Source organism: Phaeoacremonium minimum, assembly GCF_000392275.1.
Source record: "Phaeoacremonium minimum UCRPA7 unplaced genomic scaffold PA7_03_scaffold_146, whole genome shotgun sequence".
Taxonomy (NCBI): Eukaryota; Fungi; Ascomycota; class Sordariomycetes; order Togniniales; family Togniniaceae; genus Phaeoacremonium; species Phaeoacremonium minimum.
Genome location: NW_006921053.1, coordinates 89,606 through 114,974, shown reverse-complemented (window position 1 = coordinate 114,974; position 25,369 = coordinate 89,606). Strand labels below are relative to the sequence as shown.

At 53.0% G+C, this 25,369-nt stretch overlaps 7 protein-coding genes across 7 annotated transcripts; 2 read left to right on the top strand and 5 right to left on the bottom strand.

The window, feature by feature from the left end:
- Positions 1-1,704: 1,704 nt before the first annotated feature.
- UCRPA7_2013 (putative rna binding protein) lies at positions 1,705-2,325 on the bottom strand (the record flags this gene model as incomplete). Its single annotated transcript, XM_007914590.1, has 1 exon — positions 1,705-2,325. One exon carries the CDS (start codon positions 2,323-2,325, stop codon positions 1,705-1,707), a length of 621 nt encoding a protein of 206 aa, XP_007912781.1.
- Positions 2,326-4,142: 1,817 nt separating this feature from the next.
- On the top strand, positions 4,143-10,637 carry UCRPA7_2012 (putative e3 ubiquitin-protein ligase ubr1 protein; the record flags this gene model as incomplete). The annotated part of the gene is made up of 2 exons (XM_007914589.1): positions 4,143-10,303; positions 10,370-10,637. 2 exons carry the CDS (start codon positions 4,143-4,145, stop codon positions 10,635-10,637), a joined length of 6,429 nt encoding a protein of 2,142 aa, XP_007912780.1.
- Positions 10,638-11,018: 381 nt separating this feature from the next.
- Positions 11,019-12,085, bottom strand: UCRPA7_2011 (putative wd repeat containing protein 5 protein; the record flags this gene model as incomplete). Its single annotated transcript, XM_007914588.1, has 2 exons — positions 11,019-11,592; positions 11,658-12,085. The coding sequence occupies 2 exons, from the start codon at positions 12,083-12,085 to the stop codon at positions 11,019-11,021; spliced, it is 1,002 nt and encodes a 333-aa protein (XP_007912779.1).
- A 1,344-nt stretch (positions 12,086-13,429) lies between these two features.
- UCRPA7_2010 (putative inositol phosphosphingolipids phospholipase c protein) lies at positions 13,430-15,011 on the top strand (the record flags this gene model as incomplete). The annotated part of the gene is made up of 2 exons (XM_007914587.1): positions 13,430-13,849; positions 13,908-15,011. 2 exons carry the CDS (start codon positions 13,430-13,432, stop codon positions 15,009-15,011), a joined length of 1,524 nt encoding a protein of 507 aa, XP_007912778.1.
- Positions 15,012-18,830: 3,819 nt separating this feature from the next.
- On the bottom strand, positions 18,831-20,540 carry UCRPA7_2009 (putative fkbp-type peptidyl-prolyl protein; the record flags this gene model as incomplete). The annotated part of the gene is made up of 4 exons (XM_007914586.1): positions 18,831-19,036; positions 19,091-19,781; positions 19,839-20,336; positions 20,451-20,540. 4 exons carry the CDS (start codon positions 20,538-20,540, stop codon positions 18,831-18,833), a joined length of 1,485 nt encoding a protein of 494 aa, XP_007912777.1.
- A 966-nt stretch (positions 20,541-21,506) lies between these two features.
- UCRPA7_2008 (putative family protein) lies at positions 21,507-22,154 on the bottom strand (the record flags this gene model as incomplete). Its single annotated transcript, XM_007914585.1, has 1 exon — positions 21,507-22,154. One exon carries the CDS (start codon positions 22,152-22,154, stop codon positions 21,507-21,509), a length of 648 nt encoding a protein of 215 aa, XP_007912776.1.
- A 1,076-nt stretch (positions 22,155-23,230) lies between these two features.
- UCRPA7_2007 (putative sphingomyelinase family protein) lies at positions 23,231-25,014 on the bottom strand (the record flags this gene model as incomplete). The annotated part of the gene is made up of 3 exons (XM_007914584.1): positions 23,231-24,243; positions 24,501-24,726; positions 24,949-25,014. The coding sequence occupies 3 exons, from the start codon at positions 25,012-25,014 to the stop codon at positions 23,231-23,233; spliced, it is 1,305 nt and encodes a 434-aa protein (XP_007912775.1).
- Positions 25,015-25,369: the final 355 nt, after the last annotated feature.

Here is a 25,369-nt window from a genome sequence, read left to right as displayed (position 1 = left end):
ATTTTCCTACTTAGCTCAGCTAACGTGATCGCTCTAGATCTGAGGAATTCCGGCATCCACCAGGAAGTGTGCCAGTGTAGCTTCATCACGTTGGTGCTATGCCATACAATGTGTTCGAGTTGCTGTATGAGCTCGCCCATCCTCAGGCCAAGTTCATAGGGCTCTGATCTTTTCTCGCAGCAGGAGTCATTTTGGGCAGCGTAATGAGGCCCGTGGTACACTTGGACACACCAGCTTGGCTCGCAGGTATCATGCTCCTCATCCACCACTATCAATAACTTCTTCACGGGGGGTTGTTGCAGCAGCATTTGTCGCCACGATGCCTCGGGTCGCTGCCAGGCCAGATGACTTGCTCGACAGGGCAGCTTCTCCCATTCGATATCCGGGAAGAAAGGCTCCCCTGCTGTATCCCGCAACGAGAAACCTGCAAGAGGGGCGTCACCTCTCGCCATGACATCCACTAGCTTCTCCCCCGTACCTGTAAGGCTATCACGTCTTGCAGAGAACAGGCATGGGAGGAATTCGGAAAGGAGCGGATTTTGGGCTTTATTGGTATCAGGGTGTTTGTATGGGAGGAGGCAGCTGTCGCAACCGAGGAGCATGCTAACGAAAGCAGTATCGCCGGGCACCAGGAACAGTTTTTTTTTGTAGTGAAGGCGAAGTCTTGATTAAGTTGCCCCAAAGGCAGCATACCCCTGTACAAGCTGTCAGCAGCGTGCGAATATCAACCCGTAGGAGGATATGCTCGAGAAGCTCCACATTGTGGAGGACTTTCTCCATGGGCTTGTAAAATGAGGATGACGGTACTCTAACAGCAAATATAGAGGTAGAGATTCTTGTGAAGTTATAAGTTGGCGCGTGGACTGATTGGTGTCATGGATGAGATGAGGGGTAGAGGGATACGATTTAGGCAGAGAGTTGTATCAATTTCATCAACATTTTGGACCAAATTACAATATTGTGTCTATTTAGTTTACGCCGAAGCTAAAACAGTTGTACATTTAGACTATGTGCTCCTTCTCCAGCAGTGAAGAGCAATCGATGGCCCATCTACTAGGCACATGTCATCCGAGATGATCGAAGCAGAAAAATTGACTCCCAAAACATGTCTCCTATTGCAATCACAATTTCAGGGACAATCTTGCAAGAGCAATCTTTTGTCGGAACGGCAATTTGCTGCGGGTGTCAAAGAGCTGCGAGAAGCTATGACTGCACAATTGTGATGCAGGGCACAATGACGAGTAGCATTCGTACCGCTCTCAGCCATGACATCAACCATGATCACGGATTGCAGTGAAAGCCCCCAGATTTGGAGATGCCATCTGGCGACATGGGAGCTGCCCGTAGAGTTGTCAGATTGTGTCCATTATGACACATTCAAATCTGTTGGCTACATATCTGCGACTTGATGTTGAAGCCGAAGAGCACAGCTTAAGCTAGGATTAGATTTGAGGTTGAGCCGGTTCAAGGTTCATTCCATATCGTGGAATACGGCAACTCCCTTCGGCCGCATGCGCATCACGGTAAAAAGCGGGCACCCTAACATCTTCCTGTGGCAGCTGATGTGGGGGAGCGTTCTTCCTCAAGCGAGCGAGCTTGGAGGATAGAAAGCACATGGAAGTCCTCGATATGTCTAGGGAGCCCCACAACATTTCGGTGTCTTGCTGTTGTAGAGGAGGTGATAATCCTCCATTGAGCGGAGGATCAAGGGAGTGCCTTGGGTTCACTCTCGTCGTTTTCGGCTGAGGCCGTTTCGGTAGACTTGGTCTTCGGTTCGCCCTCTGCATCAAAGCCTAGGGCATCCAGCTCCCGAATGAGCTCATTGATCTTGATGACCTTGGCGATTTGCTCGGGGAGCAAGGATTGCCCGCCCTCCTTCTTGTCCTTGAGCTCTTTGGCTTGCTTGAGTTTCTTCTTAAGATTGCGAGCCTTCTTTTCCCTCTCAGCCTCAGGGTCGATCTCCTCGGGCTTCGTCTCAGGTTGGGCAGCACCAGGCTCCGTGGTATCTGATGGAGCTGCCTCGCCTGCGGCTTTGGCCTTCTTGCGTGCCTCCCGTCGCTTGGCGTTCTTGTTGGCAGCAGCAGAGGATTGATCGGACTTGTCGTCCTTCAAGCCCTCTGCGCCAATCACGCCGCCCTTGCCGCGATTGCGAAAACCCTCGGCGGTTCGGTTGCGGTAGACCTCAACATCCTCCGGAGGTCGGTAGCCAGGGCGAATCTTGATTGCCTTTCTCGTAGTTCCGTCCGATCTGAGAGATTCAGGAATGTGACGCTCGCCGCTATTCTCATCGGTGACAATACCCGCAGTACTAGGTTGGGAGGGCATGGTGGATATCTAGGCAAAGCCAGGTGGGTGAGGGGTTTGTGAGCGCCGGTAGCTTGCACACAGCTCGAGAAGGAAAAAAGCAGTATAAGAAAAGAAAAGAGTGTCCCAAACTCCAAGTCGCTAGGACGAGAAATCGTCGGCACTCCGCCACGCCGGATGTCGAATTTGTGAAAAACAAATGTTGTGGACGAGGCTGAAGTAAACTGAGGTTATTGACACTAAATTCGGAGGCAGCTTTCTGAGGCTGTTTGGTTAGTGGGGTGGCAGCTCTGGCCAATCAACGTCGAGCTAATCCGTCGGGTCAAGCAGGAAGTTCGGGGTCCCGAATTTTGCTTTAACATCACGACCCTTCATCGAACCACCCGCCTCCAACGCGCATTGCCAGACCACATCGTCGTCGTACTCTTCGCCGCCACTTTGAAGGACCTCAGGTCGCAAATTCAGTCACAATGGTATGGCACAACCCAGTCTCAGCCCCCAATTGGTGCGCTCTTGCTAATCGCTCATCTATAGGCCGCCGCATCACGACCCATCTACAAGCAAGTTCAGCCTCCGAGCATGCGCGCCACGACCCCGACGAGCTAACAATTGACCGCAGTGCTCTCTTCCGCAACAACTACACCATGCTCGGCGTAGTGTTCGCTGCCGGCTTCGGATTCGAGATGTGCGTTTATGATTACCGAGCTCTGCTACTCGCAGTCCGATGGATTTACTGACGGGTATACCAGGTTCTACAACACCTCCATGAACAAAGTCTGGGACAATATCAACCGAGGAGTAAGTACCTATCGCCATCGCGGGTAGCGCGGTCTAGCTAACACGATTGCAGCGCCAATGGAAGGACATCCGATCGAAGTACGTCGAGAGCGCCGAGGATGACGAGTAAGGAATAGTCTTTTAGACATGATGGGAATACCACCAGGGCCCAGTTCAGGGCAGAAAGTGTATCGATGTGTATCTGTACAGCATAGACAAGAGCTAGGTGTAGCTGGACAAATAGCGAAACTGCCTTGACTCCATCTTTGCCCAGGACTTTGGATGATGTGAAATGCCACTGCTTCCCTGCCTCCTACTAAGAGACGTGCTACATCTACGACTTAAATATCTGTCACTCAAGATACAAATCACACGATGTAGGACCAAATGAGATCCTGGCTGAGCCTGGCATTATACCACGGATATGAGTTGTCTTGTCCCACTGGGTTGGCCTGGCTTTCAGCCCAGGCTGGTAGAAGTGTCCATAGGCGGAACGCACCAATGCATGGGTCCTCGGCGGGTAGCGGAAAACTAGGTAGCCCATCTACCGCAATCCTGGCGTCCCGCTGCACCAACTTAGGCGCTCCCGAATGCCTTGCCTAACGACCTATCAAGGGTCCAATTCAATGTCAACTTTGCGAGTCTCAGTAACGCGGACTGCCGGTTCCTCGGCCATTCTATGGAGTAAATAATTGCTTGCCAGATTCCATGGGTCGAGCCGCCACAATTCTTGCTTGTAGGAGGTAAAGTGCGCCTCTTTGCCTCATCGCCATGTCTAAGATACTAAATACTGACTCAGATTTGAGTGATCTCATCATCCGCTGTCTGTCACTGGGCCTGGTCGCCTAACTTGTGGTACCTAGAGCTCCCCGCCATCCGCCATACGCCACACCTTGGTCGCCTGCTGAAACCCCACCTCAACCTCCAACTCCTGTATTATACCAGGCACCTCGTCGTACGCAAGCCCGGACGAAATATCAGCACAGAAGCTCTCGTTGGGTAACGCATCCATGATACCACAAGATTCACGGCTATAGAGAATGACTTGATGCGTCGCCAGAATGGACACGACCATGTCGAGTCAAGAGCAGCAGCTCTGCGAGTTCCTGCGGGCTTTACCCACGACGCACCACTACCGCTACAATGAAGCCGCCTCCCAGGACCTCCTCACCAGCCTCTTCTGGTGTCTCGCCGGAGGGAAGCCCGAATACATGAGACTGTTCTTTCCGAATGGTAGCCCGGTTGTGGAAGGGAAAGTGCTGAAGCTCAAAGAGGCACAAGGAGCGGTTGAGGGTGCCGAGTACACAGAAGCCGCCCGCGGTAAGGCCTGCGGTCATATCTTCAAGGCCGGAGAAGCCTCCTACGGGTGCCGGACATGCAGCACCGACGATACCTGCTGCCTCTGCAGCAAATGCTTCGATGCGACCGATCATACCGGCCACATGGTCCGAATCAACATCTCGATAGGTAACAGTGGCTGTTGCGACTGTGGTGATCCGGAGGCGTGGAAGAACCCAATGTTCTGCACGATCCACTCACACTGGGAACACGGGGAGTCGAAAGGAAAGGGAAAGGAGGCAGCAGGACTGCCAGAAGACCTGGTTACGAGCATCAGAATGACCATCGGCCGAGTGCTCGACTACATGTGCGATGTCATTTCCTGCGCGCCCGAACAACTGCGACAGACGAAGACGGCTGAGTCTATCAAGCAAGATGAGAAGATGTCTAGACTCTCCTCAACATATGGGCCGATTGACAACGACGATGACCCTGAAGAATATGCTATTTTGCTGTGGAATGACGAGAAACACACCGTCGTCGAGGTACGAGATCAGGTTGCAAGGGCTTGTCGTGTACCCCTGAGAGAAGGTCTGGAGAGGGCTTATGAGACTGATGCCATTGGCCGGACCATTCTAAAATACGATGAAAGCATAGAAAGGCTGCTGGAGGTCGCCAACATCTTGGAGCAAATCCGGGTAACCGTTACTATCCGTTCGTCTCGCGATACGTTCCGAGAGCAGATGTGCGGTTCGATGATTGAATGGCTTAGCGACATCTCTGGGTGCAGTGTTGGCCATGATCACTTCATCCTACGACAAATAGTCTGCCAAGAGCTCCTGAAACCCTGGAGGAGGGGTAGCCCAGCCAGCCATGCTATTGTCGGGAAGAACGGTATCGATGATGAAGATCTTCTCGAACAGCGTGATGACAGAGAAATAGTCACCCTTGCACACATGAGAATTCTTGCACAGGCTAGGGTTGCTGCTCAAACTGTGGAGGTCGTCGACGATAGCGACGACGATGACGCAGACATGGAAGGTGGCAACAGGACTCCGTCAAGTGGGGAGATAGACGAGGACGAAGATGACGACGATGTCATGATGGTGGACGCTCGGGCTGATGTGGCTGGAGACGTGAACATGTCTGACTGGAGACAAGGTGGCCCTGACACAGCGCTCGAAGAAGACGAGGCAACCATGGCGGGCTATCTCCCTCCTCCACCTCCTCCACCAGCAGCCCCCCGCCGGAATATGCGTGATCGTGATCTCACACCTTCCGATTCCGATACCGCGGAACCTTTAATAGCGCCAACCGTTTATGCTAAGGCAAACCTCGAGATACCCAAGACGCCAGGCGTGGCACAAGATGAGAAGTCGTCACCCCCAAAACCAGGCCGATATTGGCTTGGATCTCCTGCAGCCTACATGGAACGAGAGAATGTGCCGCCGTCAGAGGATCTGTTCCAAAGAGTTCGTCTTGACTGGATGATTCTCTTCGACCTACGAATGTGGAAGAAGGTCCGCAACGATCTTCGTTCGCTGTACATCTCCACCGTTGTCTCTATTCCTGAGTTTAAACGTGTACTTGGGCTGCGTTTTGCTGCCTTGTACACAACATTAGCCCAGCTCTATCTTATCGCCGACCGCGAGCCCGACCACTCTATTATCAACATCTCCTTACAAATGCTTACTACGCCGTCTATTACTGCTGAGGTTGTGGAAAGGGGCAACTTCTTAACGAATCTAATGGCCATTCTATATACCTTCCTGACAACGCGACAAGTTGGACATCCCTGGGATGTGTCATCAACAGCGGTGCTTGCATTCGACACCGGCTCTGTTACCAATCGGCGCATGTACCACTTCTTCCAGGACCTGAAGTATCTCTTCGGGTCGCCTCACGTTCAAGAGCGCCTCCGAACGGAGGAGAGATACACAATGCAGTTCCTCGACTTGGTGAAGCTTCATCAGGGCATATGTCCCAATGTGCGCGCCATTGGCGAACATGTCGAGTACGAGACCGACACTTGGATAAGTGCCTCATTAATTACTCGCGAGATAAATCGTCTATGTCGTCAATTCTCCCAGTCATTCAGCAATCTCAAGGATCAGGACTCACTTTGTGTTTCTCGAGCCATTCGGCTCGCTGCAAAGAGTGTTATTATGAATTCGATTGGTGCTGAGCGGTCACGCTTTAGCCAAGCTGAAATCAAAGACGAAGTACGGTTCAAGACCCTTGCTGATTTTGAATTTGACGGCGGTTCATCTAAGTATGAAGTTGTAAAATTCGTGGTGGAAGAGCAACCAATTAGTTTCCACCATGCACTCCATTACACGCTATCTTGGCTCATCGAGTGTGGGAAGTCGATGACAAGGGAACAGTTACGCGCTCTCCTAAGTTTCACGACACAAGAGCTTAAGATGAAGCCACACTCGATGGGACGAAAGATAATGCCCAGGCGCGACTATACCCCTGAAGACTATCTTATGGCAGCATTTGACTATCCTCTTCGTGTGTGCGCATGGCTCGCCCAGATGCGCGCGGGAATGTGGGTTCGCAATGGCATGAGCTTACGACATCAGGCAGGAACATATCGTGGTGTTATGCAGAGAGACGTCTCACATCATAGGGACATTCTGCTGCTGCAAACCGCGTTGGTTATTTGTGATCCTAGCCGAGTCCTCGCCTCGGTTATCGACCGATTTGGCATGGAGAAATGGGTCAAGGGTTTCTTTGAACAGAAGTCGACGGCTCAAGATGACGCCCAACATCTCGATGTCATTGAGGACATGATACATCTCCTCATTGTGTTGTTAAGCGACAGAGCTTCACTCATCCGAACTGAAGACGAGCCCGATGGCCAGATACTAGCTATGCGCCGGGATATTACTCATGTACTCTGCTTCAAACCTCTTTCGTTCTCCGAAATTTGCAATAAGCTACCGGATAAATTCCAGGAGCAGGAAGAGTTTCATCGGGTGCTGGATGAGATGTCAACCTTCAAAGCTCCTGAAGGAATTTCTGATATCGGTACATTCGAGTTGAAGCCACAGTACATCGAAGACGTCGACCCCTACATTGCCCATTACAACAAGAATCAACGAGAAGAGTCCGAAATGGCCTATCGAAAGTGGATGGCAAAGAAGACCGGCAAACCGGTTGAAGACATTGTGTATGAGCCCAAACTCCGTCCGATTCCAGCCGGTGTGTTCACTGGTTTGGCGGATTTCACTAACACGGGCATGTTTGCCCAAATAATCTACTACTCGCTCCTCTACCCCCTTGTCTCACAACGACTTACGCCCAATGTCCCCTTCACGCGGGTGGAGACCTTCCTCCAGGTAGTGCTCCACCTTCTTCTGATCGCAATTACAGAGGATAAAGCACGCGAAGAAGATCCATCTCAGCCATCATTCATCCACCTTGCGCTCACACAAATAGCAAGGAGCAACTTCATGCCTGAAGCGCCAGGAGCAAAGACCATTGTGGCTCTTCTTGACATGATGTCAACGAAGGAGAATCTCAAGACATGCCATCCAAAGATTGCACTCATCCTGAAGAGAATGCGCCAAAAACGCCCCCGCGACTTTGAAGCTGCCTACATGCGACTTGGTGTGCCAGTGGACCGCATCAGTACCGCATCTCCAGCGAACGCTGCGAATGCGGATGAGGAACGTGAGAGAAAGAAGAGAGCAGCTCTAGACCGCCAAGCCAGGGTAATGGCGCAGTTCCAGCAACAACAGAAAAGCTTCATGGCCAACCAAGTTGACATAGACTGGGGCGATGTTGATGATCTCGAGGAAGACGAGCTTCCAGAGCCCGAAGAGAAGAAGAACTTTTGGAAATACCCGACTGGAACCTGCATTCTTTGTCAGGAAGATACCGATGACCGCCGGCTCTATGGCACATTCGCATTTCTTAGAGAGAGTCGAATATTACGCCAGACAGATTTCCAGGATCCTGACTTCGTTCGCGAGGCGGCTAATACCCCCAGAAACCTCGATCGATCAGCTGAAAACATCAGGCCTTTTGGTATTGCCCATGAGAATCGTAAGATAGTTCAAAAAGTCAACGCCGCAGGCGAAACGTTTGAGGCAGAACGACAAACAATTGGCAAGGGATTTCCTTACAAATGCATTAGACCCGGCCCAGTTTCCATTGGCTGTGGTCACATAATGCATTACAGCTGCTTCGAGATCTATTTCGAAGCGACAATCCAACGACACAAGCAGCAAATTGCTCGCCACCACCCCGAATTTACAGAGCGTCAGGAGTTCGTGTGTCCGCTGTGTAAGGCTCTTGGCAATGCATTCTTGCCAATCATCTGGAAGGGTCGCGAAGAGTCATATCCTGGTGTACTCAACTCAGATGATGCGTTCGCAAGTTTCTTAGATGAAGAGATAACCCAAGCAGCTTATGCTCTCGGCAATGAGAGTCCTGCCGACAAAACCTCACAAATCGTCTTCGCTAGACATACGAAATCTAGTTTGCTTCCGAATCTGGCAGAGAAGGCATCCCAACTAGTAGCTGAGGCTTGGGGTTCTGCATCGCCGTCCCGATCAAGTGGTACCCCGTTCAGTGACAGCTTTGGCGGTATCTCGACTCCAGACTCTAGTGGACGATCCGGTTCAGTGCCAGCTGATGGAAGCAATTCTATGACGGAGCTCGTGACGGTCTATCGCCGTCTCAGGGACACCGTGAAGAAGAATGAGCTAGTGAGCAGTCATATACATGAGCAGGACGAGAATGAGAACGATCTGAGCCACAGCGATGTATTAGCTCACGCTGTGGGCTTTTCCATATCAGCTGTCGAGATTCAGCAGCGTGGCATCGATTCTGAATACGGCTCCACGCTATTGGAGAAGATTCCTGAACAGGTGTTGACACATCTCCGGATTCTCGCTGAAACCGTCGAATCGTACATTGCTATCGGTGGCCAGAAGTACGGTGGCGATAATCGAATTAGTACCGAGTTTCGACGGGACAGTGAACGCCAACATTGCCAACTTTTTATCGGTCAATACTTTGGTAAGGAGACCGATAACGCTCGCCGCCCTGTGGAGGCGTACAAGCCACTTCTGAGTCTTGACCCTTTCGTCTTCCTGTGTGAAAGCGTATTTGGTGTTTCACAAGCTCATGGTATCGAGATCCCGAACCTGTTACGGCTTTGCTATCTAGCAGAGATTGTGAAGGTCGTGTATCACATGGGACGCAATCAGCCCGCTGCCCAGTGGATTCCACATTTCATTAACCGCCAAAACGCCGATCCTGCATTGAACAACTTCGCCGAATTCTGTCTATCCATTGCCACCATTGACATGAACAATGTGGCTCAGTTCAATGGTTCGTGGCAACCTCATGGCGACAACAAGGGCTTCGATCAGCCCGGTTTCGAGTCACTGCAAGGGTACTATAACCTTGTCAAGAAATATGCTCTGGCGTTCTTGCGAAAGTCTGTGGTCCTTCTTTATGTCAAGTACGGCGTAGACTTCAACAGCCATATCTCTCCCAACCCAGAACAAGACGAATTAGAGCGACTCACGGAGACCCTGCGTGTGCCATCTTTTGATGAGATGTGCACCTCACTAACATCTTTTGGGAGCAATTATGGATGGCCTTCAAGCACACACGGGCTAGTCGACGGTTGGATCAAACATGAGATCGTTGGCAAGCAGAAGCATGACTTCCCGCCGGCCTCCGCGCTTGTCAGCCACCCAGGCATCTTCGAGCTGGTAGGCTTACCTAAGAACTACGACTATCTCATCGAGGAATGCACACGTCGACGCTGCCCAACAACTGGCAAGGATATTTCAGATCCGATGATATGTCTTCTCTGCGGAGACGTCTTCTGTGGTCAGGGCATCTGCTGTCTCGCGGAGGAGCCGCGCTCTCGAGGCCGGTCTTCTAGGCGAATCGGTGGGGCGCAGCAGCACATGAGAGTGTAAGTGACAAGGCAGGTGCAACTGAAAAGCTGCGACAGTGTACTAATTTATTTTCTTTCACGCAGATGCCAGAAGAACGTCGGCATGTTCATCAATATTCGCAAGTGTGCCGCGTTCTATTTGCACCGCACCTCAGGGTCGTGGAGCAACGCGCCATACATCGATAAGTACGGCGAGATGGACATGGGACTACGTCACGGGCGCCAACTATATCTCAACCAGAAGCGCTACGACAGCATGCTGCGCAACATGTGGCTAAGTCATGGGGTTCCGAGCTTCATCAGCAGGAAGCTGGAGGCGGATATCAACAATGGTGGATGGGAGACGATCTAGACGACACCGGAGTTAACAGGCCCATTCGGGTTGGATGAATTGGGAGATGTTGTACCAGCATGACTATACCAAATCATAGGAAGCAGTCCAGCGCACCAGGGCATACTCAGCCAGCTCTTGAAGGCGGTTTTTGAGCTATTATTGATAGAAGTTGTGTACGAATTTGATAGACATCACGCTACGAGCACGATTACACAACCCAAATATGAGGATCATGCATTAATTGTTTTATTGGGCTCGTGCTTTCTTTTTTTACCCAGCGCCGCCGTCGCTATGATTAGTGTTCCGTATCCGTCCCGTGAGTATCCTCATATTCGTCATATCGTAGTCATGGACAGAAGATCGTAATCTCTCTCCCCAACGAACTTGTCGTATCTATGCTCACTCGATGTCTGTTGAGATGTCCATCTCTTCCGGCAGTCCGTTTTCCTGCCCATTCTCCTCGTCCGGGTCGTTGGCAGGGTACGCACCGCCGTTAGCCTTACTGTGCCCATTCACCGCCGGCCGGTCCCCTTTCCTCCCATGATGTTTATACACGACTATGCGCCCGTCTTGCCCACAGCTCACCATCGAGTCGCCATGGACGTCAACCCAGAAGCAGACCCCGTCGTGTGCACCGTCGATGCGCTGCACGACCTCCTTGGTCTTGGCGTCCCACAGGACCACGGCGCCGTCCTCGCTGGCGGACGCGATGAACGAGGACGTCTGCCCGGACTCGTCGTCCTCGAGGGTCCCGAACCCGCCGCCGACGCTGAAGCCGTCGTTGGCGTGGCCCTGGTACGTCTTCTTGACAGTCGAGGGCATGCTGACAAAGTCCCACATGCGGATGCACGAGTCCAGATAGAAGGCCAGCACGAAGCGGCCGTTGGGCGAGAAGCAGACCGAAGTCACGGCCGGGTTGTCTTCGTGCACGAGGGTGCGCAGGCATTGGCCCGTGGAGGTGTCCCAGATGCGGCTGTATTGCCGTTAGTTATATAATTTAGGGGGAGACGGTATAGAGATGGTGAGGCGACAACTTACATCAACCCATCTGTCGAGCAGCTCGCCACCAGCGTCCCGTCCCGACAGAAGTCAATACCGCTGACCGGGTCACTGTGGGCGGGCAAGCTGCGCATTAGGCGCCCCGCACGCACATCCCACAGGAACACGGCCTCGTCGTAGCTCCCACTGGCCAGTATGTTGCCTTTTGGGGAGAAAGCTAAGCAGTAGACGTAGTTGTGGTGACCCACCAGCGGACGCCGCCCTCCTCCGCCCCGTCCCGTGGCGCCACCGTCTCTCCTCACGCGGCCCCGCGCAGCATCGCCGGTCTCGACCGCATGCGCCGGGTTGGCAGTCACTCGATCCCATAGCCTGATTGCCTTGTCGTCACTCCCCGTCGCAAGGGTACCGCTGTCCGGACTCCACGCCAGGCAGGACACGCCGGCCATGTGGCCTACCAACGTGTCCATGTGAGCGCCGGTTGCCGCATCCCAGACCCTGGCGGTGCCGTCTGCCGACGCGGAGGCAATCCAGCGTCCGTCCGGAGATATGCGCACTTGAGATATAGGCTTCTCATGTCCTCTCATCTGCAGTCGTTTGCGGTAGTTGGGGCGAGCTGGACCCTTTCGGCGAGGGGTAGGCGATCGGGAGCTTGATCCTCGGGGAGTATCGCGGCGGCGTGAAGTGGAGGACGATCGAGACCGGGACCTGGATCTGGAGCGTGAATCCGACGGCGTTCTCGACCTTGAGTGCGTTCTGCTTCGAGAACCCGATCCAGAGCGTGACCTAGATCTTGATCGTGACCGTGGAGAGCGCGATCGCGATTGCGAGCTCGAATAGTAGCGCTTCTCATCTTTGTCGCCCTCTTGGCTACCGCTCCTACTGCGCGACCGACTTGGTGGGCGTCCCCTGCGTATTGACAGACTGCGTGTGTGAGCCTTGCCACTCGGATAGTTGCGGCGATCCGAATTGTCACCCTCGTCGTCGTCTGGGGAGCTGTAACCTGGTGAAGAAGCAGCGCTGCCATCGTTCACCCTCCGGCGCTTGGGCGCAGGCGCGTCAGCGGCAGGGGTTGCGCTGCTTGCCATGGCGACTCTCCAGGACCCTGCTCTGCCGCTGTGTTCCTCTCAGTGTCCACAAGGTGGAATAGCTGGGCTCAGATAATTCAGGTGAGCGGCGGATATCAGCGTCAGGAAGCTGTCTGGCAAGGCAGGACAAGTAGAAGGCAAGGCGTAGACGGTGTGCGGGCCAATGACGAGGCTGAAGACTAGCGATGGGGTTCGAAATTTTGGCTAGGGATGAGCAGTGGGAGCGGCGCGTGCTCGGGAGGGGCTCAGGTACCGATTGGTCAATTCAAGTGCCTGAGCGTCTGAGGGCCTGCCCGGCCACAGCGCTAAGACAGCTAAGAGTCACCTAGGGCGTGGTAGATTCGAGGGGCGTTGTGACGTCTCCGCAGAACGTCTGAGCGAAACCAGACTTTCATGCAGACATCCCTGAACCTGACCTGCAAGAACTCCAAACATCGCGGAGGCCAAACAAAGGAAGCAAGACCTCCGGCGGTGCAGGCTTCCTGTTATGCTGCGTTATGATGCTCATTGGCACAGGCATAATGTCTTTTTCTATATAACAACCAAAACAACTGTCCTGATATCCCACTCTCAATCTTTCTTCGTCAGTCTGCTTAGTTTGAGGTCTCAAGTGAGATCGATCTCCTCGTCTTCGCTCACCTCGGAACCTCCGGTGATCTTTACAACGTCAGCTGAAGAGCTTCTGCAATCTGTTTCCGATCTCGGCGAAACAAAGCACAGCTCGTAATGGAGGAACTGCCCACCGAGATCAACATCATCACCCTCAACTGCTGGGGCCTCAAGTACCTCTCCAAGCTCCGACATGAGCGCCTGATCGAGATCGGGCGGCAGCTGGCTTCTGCACAGCCAGTGCCGCACGTCGTCGCCCTGCAAGAGTGTTGGACGCAGGAGGACTACCAGGCCATCCGGCGCCAGACTCGCCTCATCTTGCCATATGGCAAGTTCTACTTCAGCGGCGCCTTTGGCGGCGGCCTGGCCATCCTCTCCCGCTGGCCCATTGAGGAGAGCACCATGTTCCGCTACCCGCTCAACGGCCGGCCCACGGCCTTCTTCCGCGGCGACTGGTTCGTCGGCAAGGGCGTGGCTTGCGCAAAGATCAGGTTCGGTCCCGGGCCAAAGCATGTCATTGAGGTGTTCAACACGCACGTGAGTGTAGTCTACCCAGTCACGGGCAGCCGGGGATGAGACTAACACGACATTGCAGACTCATGCCCCCTACGAGAAGGAGCCCAACGACAGCTACGTCGTGCACCGGACCGCACAGGCCTGGGAGATGGCCAAGCTCATCCGCGGCGCCGCCGAGCGCGGGCACCTGGTGCTGGCGGCAGGCGACTTCAACATGAAGCCCCTGTCGCTCGCGCACCGCCTCGTCACGACGCACGCGCCCGTCCGCGACGTCTGGCGCGTGCTGCACCCGGACTCGAGCGTCGGCGCCGCCGAGGACCGGCCCGAGCAGGCGCGCCGGCGGCCCATCCCCACGGCCGACTTCAACGTCCGCGAGAACGGCGTCACCTCCGACTCGGTGTACAACACGTGGCGCTGGACCAAGAAGCAGCAGAGGCTGCTCGGCCCGGGGCGCCCGCCGTGCACCGTGCCCCCCGACAGCATCGACCGCCGCGGCAAGCGCCTCGACTACGTCTTCGCCGGGACGGGCGACGTGGCCGCGCTGGGCGGCGGCTGGGTGGTGGCCGATGCGCGCGTGGGCATGACGGACCGCCACCCGACGCTGCAGTGTAGCCTCAGCGACCACTTCTCCGTCGAGGCGACGCTGGTCTTCCACCAGATGCATCAGCGGCGGCCGCGGCGCGGCACCGTCGGTGGCGGCAGGGGAGCCGAGGACGAAGAGGACGCCGCCGTGCGCGATGGGACATATCTCGTCTCTCCTACTGCGTCCACATTCCGCGGGTCAAGGACCTTCGATGAGCAGCTAGCAGCCGCCCAGTCGAGGGAAGATGACTTCCTTCCCGGATCAACATACGACGAGATCCTGGCCATGATTCACAAGTACGTCGCCCGCGAGAAGAAACAACGCAAGTGGCGCGGGCTGCACTTCTTCGCATGGGTTGGCATCACGATTGCATGCTACGTGGGCGTGTGGTTCAGCCCGAGAAACTTCGTGGCCTTCATACTGATGGTGCTGTGTAGTCTCGGACTGACAGCGGGGACGGTAGATGGGCTGATCTCGTTGCTCTTCGTCAATTCTGAGCTGAGAGCATTGAAGGAGTTCGAGTGGGAGATAATAAATGCGAAAGCCACAGCTTCAGGCAGCCCTCCACTAGCGCAAGACGAGGATGAAAAGGGCTGGTAGAACAGCACCAACATGGATAGTAATTAGAAGACAAAAATCACCCCTGTGGTCTCTAGGTCAAAGATGTTGAGTGTGTAAAATGCTTTGATAGGCTCATACTGTCTATTGCTACTAATGAGCTCCGTCCAAACCTTCTTTTCGCATCCTTAACGCCGCTATTCTCAGCCTCTTATTGTTTTTCTCTTGGCACCTTATATTCCAGACCTTTTCATGCTTCGATCTCAATTGACACTCAATCGGTGCCGGTGCAACGCTCTCAGGGCTGCCATATCCGCGCCGACTCTATGTACGCTTCCCCTATCATAGAAACCCTGCGGGCGCGACATGCGACGCCAAGTATACCCCAGGAAGGCATTCGATTTTCTTACATCCATCGCTACGTCCTTGGTGTTTACGTCCCGCAGTAGTCGGTCCCTTGGTCGCTTTCGCTCCTTCTTGCCATAGACCCGAACAATCTGTTTCAAAATATCACGTTCGTTGTCGTCCAGAGCCGGATCTGCATCAATTCTGCCATCAATGTTGCGTAGGCGGATAGTGTCGTACGGCGTGGCGATCTATGCCTTTGCCAAATTTTGGAGACTGCCTCTGAAGCCCCCTAATGCCTCCTCTATCTCGGCGTCACGAAGACGCTTCTTCTCACTTCCAGGAGTTGCCTGTCGTCCAACAGCGAGAGATCCGCTGAACGAGGCGTTGGCACTGTGGCCATTTGGTAAAGAGGAAGACTCCACTACATTCGACTCAGTACTCTCGGATTCGGAATCAGACCAGTCACTGATCGGCTCCTCTTCTTCAAAATACTGAGTGTCATCAATCGAGCGGATCTGTGGCACGAAGGGTGGTTGGAGCTCATGGAGGTGCTCCCAAGGGATTCCTTTGAACCATTTATGTGCCTTGATGTCCTCAGCATCATATGGAAACACATATCTTCCCGAAAACTCCTTCCCGATGTGGCTGCTATTGACTATGCGCGATGTTTGCTGCATGTCCTTGAAGTGATAACGTCTGGAACAGAGTCGCTCCTCCTTGTCTTGAATAAGTGAGGCAATGAGATTTTGGCATCTGTGTGAGACTGCCGGGCGGGATGGGAAACCAAAAGTGACTTGATGATTCTAACCCATGTATCAGCCCCGAAAGTTGCTAGAAGTTGCCAGGGTGAAACTTACCAGAATGTTCTGCTTCGTCTGGTGCCGCCCTTCATCAGCTAGAAAGGGGGTGTGGCCATAGAGACATTCATAGAGAATGACACCGATGCTCCACTAATCACAGCGGCCGTCATATGGCTTCCCTTGTACTACCTCAGGGGCCATATATTGACTTGTACCTACGACAGAAGTTGCAGCTGTACGAGTTCCACAACGATTGCGCCAATTCAGCAATGGCTCGCCATCAGAAAGATCCTTTTTGTCATGCCTCTCTATAACGGCCCGAATGTTGGTTATCCACTTCACCGAGGCTGACAAGCTCTTTGCGTCGCGCTTGTCCGTGTCGTCGCCCTCGACATGAAGTTTTAGTTTGTGTACCAGGGAATATCGGTGAGCGCTATAGTAAGATGTATCGTGAGACCAGTGACCGTCAAAGGCAAGTCCGAAATCTGATATCTTCAGATGTCCCGTAGCTGAAATCAGGAAATTGTCTGGCTTGATGTCTCGATGGATACACTTGAGAGCGTGCGCCTCTTCTATGCAAATGATCATTTCGGCAATATAGAAGCGTGCGACGCTCTCATGCAAAATATTTTCTCGAATTAGAAGTCCAAGGAAATCCCCGCCAGGCATGTACTCCATCACTAGGTACAGATTCGAAATGTCTTGGAAGCTTGCAATTAGGGGTACGACCCTGGCAGGCTGTTAGTAAATCCTGAGCGAACTTAGAGCATCAGACCTACCATCTGGATCCTTCGGAAGCAACCAGAAAGTCTCTCTCGGCTCTCAGATGACCCTCTTGGCAACTTCGAAGCATGTCTGATTTGCGGATGACCTTCATGGCGTAGACTTGCTTTTGGGAGGGGTGTTCCCCTCGTATTGCTTTCTCTCGTACAAGGCGCACTACACTAAAGCTTCCTTTCCCGAGAATCTTGACAACATCGTAATCTTCACAGGCAGAATTTCTTGTAGTCCTCCATGGGTAGCGTGCCCGAATGCTGCAGATTTTCATCGCTCGAGTTCGTCGCAAATGCTCTGATTCTTGCTGATAGAATGCTTGCAGGATGTTGTCCCGTTCGGTTGGACTGAGGTCATCACTTATCTGGTATAAGTCGCTCCCGAGCAGATGGCGCCGCAAAGAACGAGGACTAGGCTTAGACATGGCCTCATTGTAGAAGGTCTCCAGGTATATCTTGGCGGCAGCTGCTTTCTCAACAGTCGCGATGGTCGGAGTGACTTGGCATTCAGGGCCAAGCTCTTCGATGGTTCCGAGAATTCCATCCGGGCTGGATCCGTTGGCTTGGTTTCGGCGTCTGCTCTGGGACCCCCTTTTCTCGGAAGAGTGGTTGTCCTTGCTTGACGAGAACTTCGAGTCCAAAGAGGTCTCAGCCGTCGACTCAGCCGGTTTAGAGGAGTTGCCACTGTTGTCTGGACTGGAAAACGTGTTTGAATTGGAAGACAGGTCCATGGTGAAAGGAGGATTTCCCATCGTCATCTCCTAGGATGGAAGAGATGGCCGTCCTTTCGCAGTACTCCGGTGGACTATCGTCGGTGCCGAAGGGATATGAAAGAATGACGACGAAATTTTACCGAATCCGCTACACAAGGCAAATCTCCCTTTCGGTGTACGCGGCGGTGTCGGACTTGGATTCTGGTTTGCTGGGACCGAGATGCTTGTCTCTTCAAGATAATTAGCCGCGGGTAGACAACAATCTAAGAGATCAGACGCCTGACCAAAAGCACTGCTTCTCAGCCGCTGAATGATTGTCCAGACTCTGGAACCCTTGCGCCGCACTTTGGATGGAGGAGAGCGATCGCCAGTCAATCGGGAGATGTCGATTTGAGACAGGCTCGTGATGTAGCCCTGGCCAGGCGATACGTCGAAGTAGGTCGGAAGGCTCTCCTCAACTGACAGTGCTCGCTTCATCGTGGGCCGATATGGCGTATGTTACTCCAGCGCGAGCGACCAGGGCCAGTATGAAGCTTGATACGAATGCTATTAATGAGTGACGATATTAGACATGCAAGGCACCCAAAGGCCGTGATTAGAAGACGACACGAGAGATCACAGTTGTGGTGAGGTGGCCAAATCGGGGATTGTGTGTGACGAAAAGGAACTGGGCTTTCTTTGGACGCATCGTTCCTTCTTCGCCTGGACGCATATAGCATAGAGACAGCGAGATCAGGAAGGTGCAAATTAAGTGAGAATATTGACTTCATTGGGAAGGAGTATCCGTTACTACCTACACACGGCTGCTGTACAGCCAAGAAAGAGTCGTGTGAAAAGGAAATATCGAGAGAGAAAAAACCAGCCAAAACAACCCTCTTGCTTTTTATACGCCAACCATGCAATGCAGACCTCGTCATCCCATCTACAAGCCTGCTTCCCGCGTCTGATGTTGTGACCGGATCCTCGCAGACTGCGCGCAGGTCAGAAGACTCCATCGCGGCGTCGAGATAGGAAATCGTCACAGTGAGATTAAGACTCCTACGGGCATTATATCGCCAAACCACAATACCGGGCGGAGGAATATGCCCAGCGAGAGTGTAGAATACAGAGATAGTGTCAAGGTTTCGACTTCAAACGAAGATGGAAATGTCGACACGGATCCACCCGCAGGCCCTTCAAACAAGCTTTAAGGTATGATCAGACAGGACATCATCCATCGGGATGCGCTTATTTGATCTCCAGAAGCTTGACGTCGAAGATGAGGGTGCTGTTCGCCGGGATGCCGGGGACACCCTTGCTGCCGTAGGCGAGGTGTGCCGGGATGGTCAATCGTCGTTCACCACCAACAGACATACCAGCAATGCCGATATCCCAACCCTTGATAACCTCACCCTTTCCAATTCGGAAGCTGAACGGGGCACCCTTCTTGTTCGCTTCAGAAAATTAGCTAGAAATCCAGTGAGAGATGTGATAGAAGGCACACTTACAGTCGAAAACCTTGCCGTTCTCGAGCTTGCCAATGTAGCGCATACCGACGCGGTCACCGGACTTGACAGTGCGGCCGCTGCCGAGCTTTCGGTCGTCAACGGTCACGCCTTGAACGACCTTGACACCTAGGCCAGCCTTCTTGTCGCCCTGCTTAGCTTTCTCAGCAGCCGAGCCAGTGGGACCTTGCTCTAGATTCTTTGCAAATTGTACCTTCTTGTCTGCCTTGGTAGGGGTGTCCTTAGCAGCCTCCTTCTCGACCTCGACAGGCTTGCCCTCGTTGTTCTTGAGCTTCTTGGCTTGCTTCTTGCTCAACTTGGGCTCCTCAGTCTTGGACTCCTTGGCGATGAGCTCGTCGAGACCATCAGCATCCTCTGAAGCCTTGCGCTTGTTCTTGCCCTTCTTGGCCTCCACTAGCTTGGGAGCCTCCTCCTCGTCAGTGTCAATCTCCTTCACGCGGGAAATCTCGTCAATGTCATCGAGCTCATCCTCGGACTCGGACTCATCACCAACGAGATCCTCAAGCTCGGGCGGCAAATCGTAGTCCTCGTCGTCGCTGTCCTCCTCGCTATCAGAGGCGGCATCCTCGTCAATGACGTAGTTACCAGTGAGGTGAATAGTGTGAGTGCCAGAGACAATGAAGAAGGCGTGCTCGCCCTCGTTGATGGTAACCTCAAGAGGCTGCTGGAAGTTCTAATTCATCGCGTAAGTAGGTATACTCCTAGATAGTCGACGAGATCGAATACTTACTCGCTCGGTATCCAGAGTGCAGACGACGAACTGCTCGAGGTTGTCGAGGGGCAGGTCATCCTCGTCATCAGAGTACTCCTCAGAGTCCTCCTCCTCATCGTCATCCTCCTCCTCGAGGGCCTTCTCCTTGCCCTTGCCAGCCTTGACGCCATTGGCCTTGGGCTTCTCATCATCGTCCATCTCCTCATCGGAGTCCTCATCCTGAGTGGCCTCCATCAGCTTCTTGAGGGCCGCGGCACGACGGGCCTTCTTGGACTTGGAGGGGTCGCTGGGGCCGCCATTTGCCTCCTCGTCGGACTCCTCCTCCTCGTCAGAATCATCGTCGTCCTCGGCGCCGAGGAGCAGGTCGCGAAGGTACTCGTCGTCCTCATCCTCGTCCTCGTCAATGTCGCCAATGCGCTGCTTGATGAGCTTAAGGGTAGAACGGGGAAGACGAGGGACCTCGGAGTCCTCCTCGACCTCCTCAGTGGGGTCGATGGCCGCCATGGTGATGCGGATCTGGAAGTTGAGTTAGCAGCCATCATTTCTTGTATGCGACCAAAAGCTGAAAGGAAACAAAGGGCCAAACAGTGGTATGATCATTCCAGATTCAATGGGAGAGGATGAACTTACAGTGGCAGGGAAATCCTGCTGGACGGGGATCATAACCTCGCCGGGAGGGACCTCGAGCCCGAAGAGGGCAACAGGCTGCAGCGGCGACATTGTGATTGGTGTTTTTGTCGGTACGAACGGGATGGTAGAGGGGATGGAAAGAGTGAAGAATTGATCAGCCGTAGTCTTCAACTGAGTGCGGAATGATCAAGGCAATCTCTAGGGGAGGTAGAGATTTTTTTTGGTTAAATTTCTTCGCTGAAGCAGAAGAAGTACGAGAGGCGGACAAAAGAAGTGAGAGAGAGCTCTTCCCGTTGCCTCGAACTTTTTTTCTGCCCAGAAAATTTTGGGGGATTTCTTGCAGAACCCCACCCATTGGCCGCTAGCCAGTCCGATAAGCCTCTTATCGCAGCCTTGGCCACACGACGCTTCACCCAGCCAACCGAGACATATTGACCCACTAAAAAGACTAAAAGAGTCCCCTACATTTTAGCTGGCTGCAGGCGGTAGAGCACTTTGTTAGAATGTGCAACGGGAGGTCCACCAGGCACTAAACCCAATTGCACTTCACCGCATATTCACGGCAGGTGTAGCTGGATCGGTATGATCAATCGCTACATTGGCGTAAACCCTCTCTAAAAAGTTGCCGAACACTCGATCATTCATCAGCAGAGGACATTCTGGTTAGGGGATCAACAATGCCTCCTCTGATCAAGACAATCAACTTCATATCCATAGGTATCAGAACACCCTGGAGCTAAATCTTACAGATGGTATGTTCAACCATGTGCCAATCACCTCCACCCAACTCTGAGACCCCTGATGTGGGATCGATCAGGAGCTCTTTGCTTTCCCGACTCCCATCACCCAAGCCTTCAGCAACTGCCATACGATCCCAATCGTGAATGCTGTTTGGCCTACGCCATACTTCTGTGGCCGGTCTCCAACGTCCGCCATGTTCGTGGCAATTTCCACAATCGGCGATGGAAAGTGCTTGCTCTGCCGTGCATAAGCTGCAACAAGGTCATTGCCGTTTGTTACGCCTCCTATAATTTCCCAAAAAGAAAAAGTCTCTGATCAGTTTGACTCTTGAACAAATGTGAGGGGACCGTGGCCAGCCAGCATTGCCATATTGCCATGACTAGTGCTCATGGAGTGCAAAGGAAGAGTCAGAAGAAACATACCGCTTGACCAAAAGTTCCCATCTTGGATCCACCGTAACTCATGTCCAAGAAGAGTCACATCTGGATACTTCTTCGAAACATCGTCCTGCAGTCCTCTCGGGCCGCACGCCTTCTTTCCCTTCAACAACCCTGCCTCGCCGAACAGGTAAATGCCGGTGCAAACGCTCAAGCAGTCCGTAGTCTTAACGGCCATTTGCGCTCGCAACCATTCCAGCACATCCTCACTCCATTTCCCATCTGGCGCCGGTCCCGGCACGAGTACGATGTCGAGCTTCCCCGGCGCGACCTCTGGGTCGCTGAGGTGATGCGTGATCGGAGTCTTTACGCCGGCCGTCAGCGGCGTGAGCGTGCCCGGAGCCGTGGTGCCAACGTAGGCAATCCAGACCTCCGGGGCCAGCTCGGACACGTGCTTTGGTAGGAAGGGTATGACCGACAGGTAGCCGTAGCCCATCATGCTGAAGACATCGATGCAAGCTGTGTCTAGGAGCTGGCATTCCGAGGGCATGAACACCCCAATGCGGACTGTCTTGCGGGTGCCCATGGTATAGCTATTTGAAGCTCAAGACTTCAAAGTCGCTTTGTGATATGAAATGTCGGCTGCAATATTTCCTGGTCGATGCTGTGTTAAATTAAATTGCTGAGAGCGGCTTGCTGCTTCAACTTCCGAGAAATCTCAATACCAATGAAAAGGACTCGCGCCAGCTACTCTGTCCGAGACTGGTCTTTTTATCTACCATCTTGAGTAAATCAGCTGTCGTCCTGTCTGATCATCCCTCCGAACTGTGTACGGCACCGGGTAGCTGCGAGAGATGTCTCAGTTGTAAGACCCGCAGCCCGAGTCCGAAGTCCGGCACCGTCCCCAGGGGTCATGCGCGATGTGATTGGCCAGCGCGCAGTAAAGCTCCGAAGCCCTTCGGGGCTTAACACGGAACCCAGATCCGACTCTACGGGAGCCATTGGCAATCAGCATGGACATGAGAAGGAGTCGCACAACCTTCTGGTATACGTTGTCTATTTATCAGTGTTGCGTATTTGCTTACGCATACATCATTTGAATCTGAATCTGAATCACCATGCATATGCTAATTAGACATTATTGTGGTATGTGAAATCATCCCAGGTGCTCTGCAGTCGCCGTCAGAAACACGTACTCTCTCGTTGAGATAACTTCTGAGCCAAACAAAAGGGACGCCCTGATTCCCTCGTTATTTCAGTGGCCCTCCCACTGCTGCCCGAGTCCAGTCAACCATCTCAAGTCTACCCTTCTCCTGGCTGGTGCAACGAGCGAATGCAGCGACATGGATACATTCAACAAGTCTCAGCAGCTCGCACAGCTCCAAAAACTCCAGAAGAAATGAAAACAATCATCTAGATGCTCCTCAGTCTAGGCTCCAATGCCAAATGCCATGCCATGCGCACCAACACCTATGCGTGTTATACACATATATGCACTGCCAGGAGTAACTACAACGAGTTCTCGAAAACCGGTTCCAACCCCTAGGCTCAACAAAAGAAACCAATATAATTATCCAGATTAGGATGTATCCCGAGAAAGAGGTCGCGAATTCCAGCAATTCTTCGTAGATTAGACGAAGAGCATGATCTTCGAACGTCTCATCATGCCAGCGACGCCGCCGAGAGAGATCTGCCTCGTTGTCTAGTGATCTTCTTGCTGACCGAGTACACCAAGTCCAGGGTCCAGAAGTGGGATATCTGCGCCTGCGCACATGGAATCGCACCGTATAGAGGAGCGACAAACGGCACCATGATATAGTCGATGTAGTTCCTCCTGACCGCACGGTACGAGAAATGCATGCCCTTGGCAAGACCGGCAGCGGTCATCTCCCTCTCTCGGGCAGAGACGCAGATACTGTGGAATCTCTCGTAGAGGAAGAGATACAGTGCTATCTCCATGAAGCCGGCTGTTCTGAGGACGTTGCAGGCGTCAAAGATCCAGTCAATGCCATGGACGTCAGGGTCGCCCTCGGTCACCCAGACAAACAGCGTAGACGCCACGACGAGGATGGTCATGTGAACGGGCAGAAAGTGAGCCTCGAACAGGCGATGGAAGAGGTAGAAGATACGTTGATAGTCGGGCTGTTTCAAGGTGTCACGCGTAATGTCGGAGAAGATACCGAGGCCAATAGGCTGCTCGGGATCGTGGAGTTGATCTTCAGAAATGTAAGCCTCGATGGCATCTTTCGATGGGCTGTGTAGCGGTCGGTAAGCCCTCGAGGTGTGCTTTCTCTCTTTCCAGAGCTTGAATACCTTACGGAGAGCATATCCAGTATCCAGAGCTCCCCACATATGTCGCATAGCCTGTTTGTAGCGAGCCTTTATGTCCGCGAGAAGACTACCAAGGCCCTGTCCTGCTCCCCCAGAGACGTTGGTCTGGCTTACGGGACTGAGAACGGTCCTGACGGTCAGATGACCATTAAGAGCAAAGAAACACTTGATATACATGTGTAAGTCTTCTCCAATTGCCTCTGGGTCACAGTCCCAGCCTCCAACCCGGTCGACAAGAGAAAGAGGTATAGAGTATACAGAGGTTGGTGGGGCAATTGTTGAGCCATGGTATAGACCAGACATGCCCGCGGCACACCAGAGAATGTCAGCAACGCGGACAATGGCTGGAACATTGTGTGCATTGCGATCGAATATAATTGGCGCTGCATATAGTGTACTTGTAGCTGTTTCCGGATAAGAGAGATGCATTGTGGTAATCAAGGTGAAGTAGCTCGACATCAGGTGGCTATCAGCTGCATCAAGGGGTTACTTGTTAGCACATCCACCTTCAAAGGAGTCCATAAGATTCGCTGTGAAAGATTTGGGAACAAAGCCTCTAAGAAACAGCCTCTTAGTTTGGGCAAGTATTGATGTCACCTACCATCGATTCCTGTGACAATAACATCCCTCCGAATACCCAAAGGATATTTCTCACTCAACTTGCAAGCAGCCCAGGCCATATTGCTGCCTTTGCCTGCACTTTCACCTGGGATGTCTGCCGGGTGCAGGGTAAACTCGATAGAGCGGAACCTCTTGACGAACTCAGAGATAAGAGACATGGCCTTGAGCTCGGCATTGTCCTCACGCTGTTCCATTGCCAAGTAAATCTGCCATGTGGGACATCGGTTAGCCAAGCTGGCTCGTGGAATAGGTGAAGAGGGAGAGTTATATGAGACCGGGGAGGTGGTTTTGGTGTCAGAACAGCCAATTAGCACAATCACTAACACCATGTGCAGCTGGATGCCGCTGCCAAGCGCGCAGGGCAACAGCCAATTGCCAGCCACCACCCTGGACGTCATATCTAGAAAATGCAACGCAGGAGAACTTACATCGTAGCTGTTGCGGGCCTGAGGGTGGGACGACAACACCTCCAAGGTCTCTCTCAGCGTGTCCATCTCTTCCTTGTAATTGGGAATGATGATCGCGTGAATAACTCGCTCGAAAATGACTGGGTCGCCATCCACGTAGGCTCCCAGTTCGAGGTCTATTACCTCGGAATAGGTCGCCGATCCATGAGGAGACGTGACCAGTGTTTCAGAACTTTCGAGAGAAGTGTTCGAGCTTCGACGGCGTTGAACAAGTTTGCAGTCACGAGGCAATCTGCTGTGTGTCGGTTTCCTCAAACTTCGGGTCATGTCCCAAATCGCCCAGCAGGCTCGCAGCGGAAAGGCAGAGACCAAGACGTGAACCAAGAGGCAGTAGTAGGCGAAGATAACTGTCCAATATCCGCCTCCGGTGCTCTCTATCGGT